At 35.2% G+C, this 13,326-nt stretch overlaps 1 protein-coding gene across 1 annotated transcript; it reads left to right on the top strand.

Annotated features, from left to right (window-relative positions):
* The first annotated feature begins 7,562 nt into the window (after positions 1-7,562).
* On the top strand, positions 7,563-11,621 carry tmem9 (transmembrane protein 9). The gene is made up of 5 exons (XM_038283158.1): positions 7,563-7,938; positions 8,445-8,536; positions 9,960-10,068; positions 10,273-10,404; positions 10,512-11,621. Exons 1-5 carry the CDS (start codon positions 7,858-7,860, stop codon positions 10,650-10,652), a joined length of 555 nt encoding a protein of 184 aa, XP_038139086.1. The 5' UTR covers positions 7,563-7,857; the 3' UTR covers positions 10,653-11,621.
* Positions 11,622-13,326: the final 1,705 nt, after the last annotated feature.

Genomic DNA, 13,326 nt, shown 5'->3' with positions numbered 1-13,326 from the left:
GTTTTATTTCTTCTTCCTTCTTATGCCTTCTCCTTTTTCTCATGAGTTCCTGTTTCTTGTTTCAGAAGATGAAAATGGGAATCATTCTGCATTTGTATCCATCATGGGTTATAGCCGCTCTTGTTTTTCATCTTCTCCCCAGGAGACTCTTCTGATGCAGCAGTGTTCGTTTCCTGACTGAGAGTCTGCATCCCTCTTCTAGGCTCGGTGTTGGTGGAATCTTCTTGCACCTTGGTGACATGAACTCCACAGCAGACAACATTCCTCACATGGGTTCAGCTGGCTGAGTGGCAGCTGTCTATCCAGATAAGACAGAGTGGGACACACACTGTACGGCAAGTCACCATCACTTTGATTTTAACACCTTTCCTACTGCCACCTCCTTTGGTTTGTTTTCACGTAAAAAACAACCCTTATACTTTTATTTTTTTCTTGTAGAAACTATGTTCCAAGAAAATGCCTTACATACTTTTAACACATGCATTATAAAATATAAACATTATCTTTTTAACTTGATTGTTTTCTTATTAATTCAATTAAACCTTTTGTTTTAGGCCAGCAAAGATTATCAAATAAATTTGTATTTGCTAAATAAAATGTTTAGAATTTGAAGAAAGTACGCTGCATAAAAACAATAAAATTGTCTCTCACAGTATTCTGGAATTAAGTCCACAAATAATTTTGCAACCCTAACTGACTAAAACAGAAATATATAGACAGATTCAATGCCAGACATTGAACAAAAAGGTTTCTATATATTTAAATAGTGTATGTAAATAAATGGCATTTATTGACTATGTGGAATTAGCACCATTTAAGGAGATTCCATTGCTGAGCTTTAATACAGATGACTTTGACTCAAACACTTGAAAAATAGTCGGCTGTGGGAAAGAACATTTCAGTTGCGGGGATCCAGAACAAGCCAGTGGCTGATGAAGACAAATGTGTAAACACATGTTGGCAGAATTGCTTTTTGGTTGAGCGTGAATCGGCCTCACTCAGGAGGGCAGAAAGCTGAAGTTGTGATTTATAGTTTTGTGTGGTCCCTGGACCGCCGCTGTCTGCTGCCTCCCACCACTGTAATTACAACCTGTGTCTATTAGAATAGTCTTGCTGCCCACAATGTATCAGCTCAGCTGTGAGGAGAGGAGGGGAAGAATCAACTCCTCTTAAGAAAGCTTTGGTATTCAAACTGTGTTCTCTCCAAAAACAACAGAAGAGCAGAAAGAGAACACAGATAATTAGATAAAGGTCAAAAAGGAAACATGCAGAGGGGTTGGGTGTACTTAAAACCGCTTTTTAAGATCCAAACCTCCAGCTGCAGCTGGTGATGCATCAAGATTGATTCAGAGAAAGCAAATCTAATAAAAATCCTCAAAGAGATTTAATGTTTATTCAGACAATCAAATATTTATTGCACCAATTTCAAATATAACTTTAAAAATGTTTCTTTCAGAATATATATCTAGGCTAATGTTGAAGTTTTATTTCTATGTGAATTGTTTACTTTTGTTTCATATCACATCTCCCACATTTTTAGCATCTACTTCCAAAGTAACTTTGGATACAAATGTTGAAAGGAATTCCGTTTATTTCAAACTGGACCATACAGCATCTCCTAGTGGATAAATGCTGACCTTTTTTATTTTTATTATTTCTCTTTAAAAACATTTGTACAACCTGAGTTGTACATCTCACATACAGTGCCATCTCTGAAATATTTCAATAGCTAAGATAATCCCAAATAAATGTTCAATAGACACATTTAGAAAATTTTGAAAATTTGTTGGATTTATGAAATAATTAAAATCAAACATTTAAACCTAAAATCATGATCTAATCAAACTGAAATTACCAAACACAAAATCAACTTCCTTGGTAGTACAAAATATTAAGTGAAGCACCTGAGATTTTATTGAAAACAAGTTGTTTAAATATGCTGCTTTTAACCAGGGAATGAACCTAAAATATTTTGGGGTTGTTCACATATTTACATTAGGTGCGATAAGACATCCGGGAGGTTCTGTGAAATATGATGACAGATAATTAAAATAAGAACGCATAAACACTTTATGGACCATTTGTTGCTGCTAAATTACAGTCGGAGTGGGCGCACAAAGTCTGGACAGGAAATATATGCATACAGTATTGTTTCTGGTTTACTTGGACTCATATTTTTCTTCCAAATAGCATTTTTCATTTCTCCCATTTTAACAGGCTTGCTCTGCCTATTATAAAGGGGCTGATCACCTTTTACTTCTTTCGCTGGATCTCTGAACTGATAATGAGAGCTGGAGAGTAGCGATGAGCTCTGGTCAGTGTCATTTAGGCTGTAATTGGCCAGAAGGTGTAAAGGGCAGTCTTGCATCAAGAGCTCTCAGAACTAAGTGGCTTACAGTGACAGAGGTGAGAAAATACAATTCAAAGGAAGAAGGCGAACCGCCATGCTTCTTCATCTTTTGTTTAAATGCATCGAACTTGACAACAAACTATGTGTTTATGTGGTTCAGATATTATAAACACTCTGTATTCACACTATGGACAACATTTAGTGCATTATTAACCAAAGTTAAACTGAAAATGTACGTATATTCTCCATTCTGTTTTTTCAGGACGATGGAAAGAGGGCAAACTCAGCGTAACAATCGTTGTTAGCTAACCAAATGGTTTAAGGTTAAGCAAAATATCCTGTAATTGCTATAAGAGGGATTTTATTTAACTCATTTAAAAATTTAAGAACAGCTTTTTAATATAATATTTATGATTAGTTATCCTTTAAAAGGGATTAATGCATTATGTTAACCTCTGAATGTTCTGTTTTTATTGTCCAGAACAAGAACATGTCTGAAGCCTGGAATGAAGAGAGATTCAATATGGATGTTTATTCTGCAATAATTGCTTTAATTTAATTTAACTTTTTATGAGTTGAAACAAGATGAATGATGATTTTGTTTTTGGTTGTTCAACACCCAAACGTAATAGAATAGAAGAATTCAGCTTTATTGTCATTACATTGTCACAAGTACAAAGCAATTAAATTCACTCTCTGCATTTAACCCATCGGTGTGGGGTTAAGAGTCTTGCTCAGACAGCCAGAGTGGCAGTCTGTGGGAGTGGGGCTCAAATTCAGAACCTCTGGGATCCAAGCTCAATGTCCTAACCACTAGGCCACCTCTCCCCAATTCAGTGGAAGAAAAAGATATGGAACATTTATTTACCTTGGTTTAGATATTTATAGGCATAAATAGTTGTATTTAATTTTTCTTAAGATAGAGGGCTGTTTCTAGGCACAGAGTCGCCAATCATTCATTTTATTAAATCTATTCTCTTGTTGCCAATAGAGGGTGTTACTGCTGCTGGTGAGACAGATCGTGTTCACTTCCTGTTTTGACTGTTGAGCTGCGTTGCTATTCAGGCTATCTCTGTCTGAAATAAGTTATTTTTTTCCTTTGATATCTCTGTATCTAAGTAACTCTAAAGTCTGATTTATACTTTGAAACCAGGACATTTGCGTAGATGTTGCAGTGAATGCAGAGACATCCCCTTCCCCTCCACAGACAATCTGCTGCACCTCTTCCATATTGTAGGTGACCGCAGACAGGAGGCCTCCGATTGGTCAAAGCTACATCCGCTCTTGGACCAGCTGGAATAGCGAGGTGCTTTGATTCAGTTGAACTTTAAGAGTTAGCAAAACTCATCATAGCACTGAAACAGCTCTAGTGAAAGTCACTAATGATATCCTCATGGCCTCAGATAATGGACTTGTATCTTACTTGTCCTGTAAGATCTCAGTGCTGCATTTGACACAGTTGATCATAATATTCTTTTAGAAAGACTTGAATATATTTTAAGAATTAAAGGAACAACACTAGACTGAGTTAAATCATATCTATTTGATTGATTTTGGTTTGTCTACATTAATGATAAATCCTCCTCCTGATCCAGGGTTACATGTGGAGTACCACAAGGATCAGTGCTAGCACCAATTCTCTTTACTACACATGTCAATTGGTTGAATTGTTAGCATGGGATTAATTCCTACTCAGCTATATACATAGAATACAGGCATGTCTTGAAGACATAAAAACCTGGAGAACTCTTAACTTCCTGCTCCTGAATGCAGACAAAACAGAAGTTTTAATCTTTGCACCAGAGTCTTTGAAAAAAAAAAGCTGATAAGTCAGTCACTTAATTTGGATGGTAATCCAAGTAAAAAGTCTTGGTATTATTTTTGATCAGGATCTGTAATTTAAATCCCATATCAAAAAGGTTTCTAGAATTTCCTTTCATCTGCGGAATATTGTAAAAATTTGAAATCTCATCATATCTCTCCTATCCTAGCTTATCTTTATTGGCTTCCTGTTAAATCCAGAATAGAATTTAAAATCCTTCTTCTCACATATAAAGCCTTAACTGGCCAAGCTCCATCTTTTATCAAAGATATGATTGTTCCCTATGTCCCTAACAGAGCACTTCACTCTCAATCTGCAGGTTTACTAGTGGTTCCTAGAATTTCTAAAAGTAGAATGGGAGGCAGATCTTTTAGTTATCAGGCTCCTCTCCTGTGGAACCAACTACCAGTTTTAATCCAACAGACACCCTGACTACTTTTAAGGCTAGACTTAAAACTTTCCTTTTAGATAAAGCTTAACTCAGGTTATCAAGTGCTATCTCTATTGTCATGCTGCTTTAGGCTTAGATTGCTGAAGGACATAGGGATCCCCTTTTCATCATGCTTCATTCTATCTCTATTCCCCGACTGCAGAATTTGTTAGTTCAATCTCTGGCGTTATGTTCTCTCGTCTTTTTCTCATAGTAGCTTCATCTGGCTTTTTCCTGTTTGGCTGTGACACCATCCTGGAAAGAAATATGAGCTGTGCTGCTCCCTTCAACACCTTTGTTAATAGATTTTTGAGCTTAGCCTGTTTTTCACTGTAGTCCTGTTTCCCTGACTGTAAACGGGGATGTGCTCTCTCTGTCCTCTAAACTGGGAGCAGACTCAGAGCTCGTTTGCCTGGCTGTGTGTTTCCTGGGCGGGGCCGCCAGAGGAGCTGGTTGACAAGTTCCTTTGTATCTCTGCTTCTTTCTGTAGGTCTGCCTCTGTCTCCTTGAACCCCAGTCGGCCTCAGCAGATGACCGCTCACATTGAGCCTGGTTCTGCTGGAGGTTTCTTCCTGTTAAAAGGGAGTTTTTCCTCTCCACTGTCACTATAATCATGTTTGTTGTGAGGGATTGCCTTTGAGTCAATGAGTCGATGCAATAAACTGCTTTTCCTTAGATAGAAAACTTTGAATCAATTTAACTGTATGATCTGGTTGAATTGTCTCTGTAAAGTGCCTTGAGATTATTTGTGTTGTGAATTGGCGCTATGTAAATACATCTAATTTCATTCTTCTGTATGCTTTTTTTAAAATTACTTCTTTTTACCTATTTAAAACAAAAAAGAAAGCTCCCAACAACAGAGTTTTGTTCAGATTTCTTACCTCTAGTTAGATCCAGGGTCATGAAAAAAGACCTGCAGGTAAATGTTAGATGGTATCCAATGTTTGCCCTGATATCATAGCTCATTAGTGAAATAGCGATGCTCTTGTCTGATCTTTATGACACACACTCGAGTGGTTAAGGCTGAATTTGTGACTTATTGATTGCTGCAGCTTGTACAAGGTAGGAGTGCCTTGCTATAGAGGAACATGTGAATGCAGAATTGCTGGGAAATTGGGGTATTGATCAGATCAAGGCAAAGAGGCTTACATTTTAAATTCCTAAAGAAGGCCAAGATTGAAGTAAAAGAATGTGTACTGTTAGGTATAGGAACATTTCCTGAAAAGTCTGGCACGTCATTCAATTCTAGAAGATGCATTTATTGCCTCTACCAAGAACAAAGTATTCATTTGATTTCAAATGTAGATTTGTAATCAAGAGTTAGAATATGATATTGATTCCAGTTCAATGAATAACTGTTGTCCATTTAATACAAGCTTTCAGTAATGGTTAAAATTCACAGAGCAGCAGATGTCATCCTTCATATTGGGTATAAATATTGGTTGATTTATTTTATTTTATTTTTTTTTTCAAGAAATTAAAACATCACTCCTTTTTCCAAAAGATGATCTCTTATCCATTCATCTTATTCCATTTACCCATCCAGGTCATGATGGGGCTGGTGCCTATCTCCATCAGTCTGTTGGCGTAAGACTGGGAACAACCTGGAGAGGTCACCAGTTTGTAGCAGGACAACACAGAGACACTCAGCCATGACCATACAGACTCACACGTACATACAATGTAGATAATTTACCAAACAATCATGTTTTTGGACTGTGGAAGGAAGCCGGATCACCCAGGAAGAACCCAAATATGTACAGGGAAAACATGAAAAAAAAAAAACCCAGGACCTTATGCTTTTAAGCAGCAGAGCTATGAACTGTGTTGCCATGCAGCACTCTCTTAGGTAGATTAAAATAAATTACTATTGATTATGTTAATTATTTTCTTCCAAAAGGTTATCGAAATAAAGACTTTATTTAGTTATGCTTTTGTGTTCCTGGACTAAATGAAGGCTTGGTTAGGCACACCAGATGCACAATGTTTAACATCTTACTGCATGGTTATGCATAATAACTAAGGTTCTTGTTCCTAACCTGTTTAAGGTCAGATTTACATTATAATTTGCCTGATAACCCGAACCATTAGGACTTTTGATACATACAATATTAATCAAAACAAATCAAGAAGAAAAAACAATAGACATATTCTTAATTGTTTTGTAACTTCTCTAATCATAGTTGCTGTATTTATCCACCAGATAAATTACTATTGTTTCTGTAGTTGCTATTATATTTCTTACAAAATGTTATGAAATCAAGACTTAATTTTGATTTATTATGTTTTTGTGTTCTAGAAGCAAATGAAGGCTTGCTTAGGTACACTATAAGCAAAATGTTACTCCACAGTTATGCTTATTATAGAGGACCAACTTTGCCATATTTAAAAATAAATACATAAATAAATAAATGCTCAATAAATAAATAAGCGTACAATTAATTGCCCCCTCAACACACATCCTTCCTCATTTACATAATGAGACAGAAATGCATACAGAAATGTAAAAACGACAAGCAGAAATAAATAATGTTGAAGAAATAAATAGGGTAAAAAAATACAAAGGAAGAATAAAACAGACAAAAATATATCAAGCACATAAATAAATACTTAAAAAAATAAGTAATAAATAAATAAAGTTGAAGATTAAAACGGACAATAAATAAATAAGGTAATTATTACTTAAATGTCTATGTACAATTATTGTTTATTGTATTTTAGGGTGCAATTAATTGAATGCTTATTTATTTATTGAGCATTTATTCATTTCTCTATTTCTTTTTAGATATGGCAGAGTATGTTCTCCATAGGTTATAGATTCTTGCTCCTAACCTGTTTAACGTCATTTTAATTTAGCCGATAATCCGAACCAATTGTTTAGTAAATTCTCCAATCGTAGCTACCGTGTTTGACCAGCAGATGGCACCATCGCTCAATCTTCGGTGTTGTTTTTCAAGGTACGTCATGTGTGACGTAACCAGGAAGGGCAAAGTCACTTTAGCCGCAGCTTCGGGGCCCTAACGGAATACAGCCCTGAATGTTATTAAAAAAGAAATTTAACAGCTGTTGCAACTTGAATTTTCGGACCGATAGCTACAGACAGCTTAAGAGCCGCTTCGGCTTCTGATTTAATATTTGTTTCATTGGTGCTTTAACTTGCTAACTAGCTGCTACGCTCGATAACCAGTTTAGTCGATCATTGTAGCAGAATATCGATGGTAATTTTTCAGCAAGAATAGGCTTTATTGTTGAGAAATGTCTTATAGAGCAGGATCCTGGATGTTGGTTGCAGCCACAGTGTTTCTGTTGGATGCGGCTGACTTTACAGAAGCGAAGGTAAACAAAGATTGCAGTATGTAGCAGAAGTGTTAAAAACTGAGATGTCTGATTATGCTCTTCACAATATTAGCTTAGTTTTAAGTACATTTAAGATGTAGGCCCAACTATTTTTAAACAATGTTCTGGAGTTACAGTTTATAATCTGTTATTATCGGATTAATAACTTGCATAGGTGTTTGTTGACTTACCAGGGATTTATAATAATTGCAGGTTGGCAAGTTAATAATTTTCTGGTGATTCTAATATTTGTATTTATTCATAAATTAGTTATTAGTTTAAAAAAAGTGTTTTGTACTGTTATGTTTTATGCTGCTCATCACTCCTCATACAGTATCTTATTGTAGCTTAATGATCAATTTCATTCATTCAGTCTTGGTTTTCCATTGGTTTGTGACTGAGTTTTACTCAACAGGGAAACATGTGGTGGAATAAGTAAAAAAACAGTTTTAAAAAGCATTAAATAAATTCTTTGTTGTTTTTTTTTGTTTTTTGTTTTTTTGTAGAACTTTGAGGATGTCCGCTGCAAATGCATCTGCCCACCATACAGGAACATCTCTGGACACATTTATAATATAAACGTCACCCAGAAAGATTGGTAAGAGGAGCCTTTTATTTGCACTTACATAGGGAGTATTCACATAGTGTCCAGTCAGATTCTCTTGGTTAGTTCTTGGGAGGAAAGCTTTGATATTTCTTGACATTATCTGAGTTAGATTAAGAAACTTTAGAGAATCTTTTTATGGCAGGAAGAAAAGTTCCATCCCACATATCTTATTAATTATCAATCATAGTTAGAATTATTCTTGACAATCCTAACTGGGATTTGTTTAAATAATTTTTGAGAAGGCAGCATTTTATCCTTTTTTTCATGCTTATTTCCTTTATTTCTATCTAATTAAGAATTATAACACCACAGCATGCCACTGCCACCACCGTGTCTCACTGGACATAATGTATAATAGTAATGGTTGGGTTTATTTTGCTAAATTGTCATCTTTAAATTTTGACCATCAAATTGAAGATTTTTTTCATTAAAACAACCCAATCTTCCATGAGCCTTTGACAGATTTTTAGTTTTTTAGTCCCACTCTTTAGTTAATTCATATACAGAGAACACAGCAGGTTGTTGTCATGTGTAAAGCATTACCATTAACAGTCAGAAAATAATGCTGCTCTTCCAGTGTTGCTGTTGGCCTCATGTCAGCCTCCCAGACTATATTCTCTCTGGTCTTTTATTTTCTCAATAATGGGGATATGTGCATCTTTATTAGAGTCCCTGTTGCTCCAGTTGTTGTTGTCTTTATTAACTGGATTCTTTTAATCTTGTATAATAATAATGATAAAAAACAAACAGCTTTTGCTAAACAATATGAATGAGCAATTATCTGAAGAGCCCTACAAGAATATCTTATCTTTACCTACATTGAATCAGATTCCCTTTAACCAGTTGGTGTGTGCCAGAACGGACTGGAGAAGGGAATCTAATGATGCTTTAGCATCGTATTAGTTCAATATTTCCCATATTTGAATTTGGTAATAACAGCTTTTATTTTTTTTTATTATTGTTTCCCTCTTAAAGAGGCTATTTGGTTTTTAGTTGTTGATTTTTTTTTTTATAACCTAGTACACAATTATTTAAAGTTATGTACTAGGTTAAAGTAAAAAGAGAAATAGTTGTTTTATTTATTTATCTTTTTTTCATAGCTGCCTTTTTCACCCTACCAGTGGACTCAAGCTTTAGACTCCAGCTTTCACAATTTATTGTCTATATGAATTACTATAACCAGCAGTGTCTCTATGTTGTTGTTGCAGTGCTGATCTGTAGTCTTATTTGAATGAATCTGAAGTTAGGTTCCCTACTAGAGCCCCTGAAACACCAGCTCAAGAGGTGGCTCTCATATTGGCCTTCAAGATTGATTTAACTGGCACTTGTAGAATTTATGTATAAATAAATATTGTTTGAATTTGTTACCATTGTCAGATTTTTAATATGAAAACATAATTTCAATCATTTCCAGCAACTGCCTCCATGTGGTGGATCCCATGCCAGTTCCTGGCCATGATGTGGAAGCTTACTGTCTGTTGTGTGAGTGCAAGTATGAAGAGCGAAGCAGCAACACTATAAAGGTACCAAGTGTAATTATTCAGGTTCCTGTTTTATTCATCTATCTGAAAAATCATCAGTGGAATGCTTATTTTGTACATCTTAGAGCTTTGTTAAAATAACAGGAATAGGTTTGTGTTGTGTTAAAGAAAAAATCATAGTATGTGATAAATGTATTTCCATACAAAGTTTGTTTAGGCTAACAAAGTTCTAACAACATGCCCCAGGTGACCATCATCATGTACCTGTCTGTTGTCGGGGCTCTGCTTCTCTATATGCTGTTTCTGCTGCTTGTGGATCCTCTTATCCGCAAACACGACCCCTACATCCAACCTCTGCACAACGAGGAAGACTCTGAGGTAACACGTAGGACTTATGTAAAAGAAGGCTGCAATTCAGGGGAGATGGAAGTTTTGGGTTTTTGGCTGCTGCTTGTCTTTAAGGTGTCTTTCCTTTGTGTTTTCAGGAAATGCGTCCTCGTCCAGACACTGGGCTGGCCAGAGGAAACACAGTGTTGGAGCGAGTTGAGGGTGCACAGCAACGCTGGAAGAAGCAGGTGCAGGAACAGCGCAAGACTGTTTTTGATCGCCATAAGCTGCTGAGTTAAACCTCACAACTGAATGTCAACATCTTCAGAGTGAAAAACAAAAACACCCAGGACTCGTATTATTACACCCTCATCAGCTGCACTGTTTCAACCTCAGATTTCATGTGAAATGCAAGGCCTGTATAACTTAAAGGCTTTAGACACTGATCTAACAGGCAGAGCATTTTTAACATTGTATTTCTCTTATCATCATTTAATGTGAACTTAGTGAAAAGAAAAAAATATTTGCACATTCATAAATATATTAACAGTTATTTTAAGCTGCTTTAAAGGATGAGATAATTTATTAAATTTTTTTTTTTTTTTCCACTATTGCTATTAGGAGCTTTCCCTTTTGTTATTTTAAAAAGAAAGACTGTTGTGGATCTCCAGTTTCATGAGCTTTAAAGAAAAAAACACATTGAGGTTTGTTTTGATAACAATACTCAATTACCAAATAATCCATATGTTCTGGTTTATTCATTTACTGTTTGGCACAATTTCATCAAACCAACAAGATGATTTGTTTTAAAATGTTCACAATGAACCACTTTTTTAATATAATATAGATTCCTGTCAGCCAAGTGAACCTCTACTACTTATAATTAGTAGCTTTACAGTTATGAATTCATTCTTCTGCAATGTTGCCATTCGTTCAAATAGTAAATATCATAAAGCTTGAAGAAATTTTAGATCCAAAAAGGGAAAATAAATTATTCTTAAGAGCACTTAATATATGGAAATGCCAATCAGCTTTTTAATGTTTTTTTTAATGAGAAAAGTAAATAAAAAGAAAAACAAAAAATGTTAAAACAAATTTTAAGAACCACACCTTACCATGCCTACTGATTGTTAAAACGAAACTGTTTGATTCAGAACAGAAGCTCTTTCCAGTGAAATAGATAGAAGGATGGATGGGTCTGCTTACCCTGTGATTCCACCTCCTCCCCTCCTACCTGTTCCTGCCCATTCCATTTCAGACCGCCTCTGCATGTCAAGGAAAAAACTTTTTTTTTTTGGGTGAGCACATTTTAAGGTATTCCTCGAAATAACATTGATGGACCATATTTTAGTTTAATGAATAAATTAAAAATTGTCATCATTAATGGTGAATCAGTGCTGTGGTGAATAAAGACTGGACTTCTTGCATAGTGCTTTCAGGTTCCTCTCAAGTTTTCAAGCAATTCACACATAAATGAATGCCAGGTTTTCTCATTTGATTTTGCATAGTGTGATCTGCTGGTGTTTTGTACTTTCTTGTTGTTTAGTTTTCATTAATTACTTGAAATGGAGTTGAATTCACTATCATCTCATACGAGTGTTGTTGCTTTTTATTTATGAGCAGAAGAAGTTATGATATTTTAGTACTTGGAAAAAGACATCTAACTTAGGATTACTGCTGTCAAATTCTGTTTTACTCTTATGGGAAATGCTGATATATTCCTTCCTCTCTTTCAGTTAAGCTCTACAAAATAATGAAAAGATAAATTCATTAAAGTTGTTTTTGTGACATATGGTGGTAGAACGTACATCTCATGTTGGTCTGTTGTATTTTTCCCTAGATTTTGTCACCTGTCTATACTTTTATGTCTATTCTCTTTTGCGTTGATTGCTCTCACTGTCTCTTAACTTTAAGCAGCTTTGACTTAAATAAAAGAAGAAAAAAAAAGCCTGATACTCAGATTTTCATTTATTTCTCTTCTTGGTTCACATTTACGGGCAGTAGGGGGCGACAGCAGCAAACAAGTGAGCTTCGTGTTAGATCAAATTCATTTATCAAATTGAATCTTATTTTTAAAGTCGGTCATTTTATATTATATTTAACTAACTCACCGGATTTAGAAAATTTGGATTTAATTTAATTATGATTTTAAGACCGTTATAGTTTCCTGAATGAAAAACAATTTGAACCAGATAGTTTGACTATTTTTTTCATATTTTGTATTTTTTAATAAAAAATAAAATAAAAAAGTATTCATAATTGGATATTCCCTGCCCTGCGACGACTGTTGCACCTATAGACTGCTGGAGATAGGCACCGGCCCCACCATGAGGGAATAAGCAGGAGACGATGACGGATGGATTTTTAACACATTTATAATACATTTTTAAGTGATGCTTTTATAGCTTTCTCTTATCCTGTAACTTTTAGATAACTACCTCGTCCAACATCCTCAGTTGAGGAAAGGTCTTCCAGAATTCTGCAAAGGATCTAATAAAATGATTTATGTGTATTAAAGCAGAGAGTCATTTAAAGGTTGCAGAACACCAACTTTTGAAAGCTGGATTCTGACATCTGTATTTTAAAGGACCCAGAATTGATGGTGATTAATGCATGATGGTGGCATAGTCATTAAGTAAGGATGGTTGCTACCATTTTATTCAGCATGAAGAGAGAAGCCTGAGGAAATAATTGGAAGATGGATGTTATAGGCTTTAAAAACTCTAGAGACTGTGTTATTCAAGCAAGGCATCATTCCAAACATGAAGCCAGATCCATACCTTAGTAATACAGTGTTCAGTTTGAAGTATATTTATTTAAAGAATTGCTCAGTAAAATTCTAAAAATAAGTCTCACCTTCAAAGACCCGGTGAAGGTTTTAACATGAAGTTTTTCAAAGCTTGCTGAGAAATACTTTCCAAAACAGTTGTAGCTCCAGTATAAACATAGTGCATTATGTACTGCATGCTGTAT

The sequence above is a fragment of the Cyprinodon tularosa genome, unplaced genomic scaffold, assembly GCF_016077235.1.
Source record: "Cyprinodon tularosa strain WSP-4 unplaced genomic scaffold, ASM1607723v1 ctg19, whole genome shotgun sequence".
In the NCBI taxonomy this organism is placed as follows: Eukaryota; Metazoa; Chordata; class Actinopteri; order Cyprinodontiformes; family Cyprinodontidae; genus Cyprinodon; species Cyprinodon tularosa.
This window is presented reverse-complemented; position numbering and strand designations above follow the sequence as displayed.

Coding starts and splice junctions, on each gene's coding strand:
- tmem9 (XM_038283158.1), top strand. CDS start 7,858: ATGTCTTATAGAGCAGGATCCTGGATGTTGGTTGCAGCCACAGTGTTT. Junction 7,939..8,444: donor CTGACTTTACAGAAGCGAAG/GTAAACAAAGAT, acceptor GTTTTTTTGTAG/AACTTTGAGGATGTCCGCTG. Junction 8,537..9,959: donor AACGTCACCCAGAAAGATTG/GTAAGAGGAGCC, acceptor AATCATTTCCAG/CAACTGCCTCCATGTGGTGG.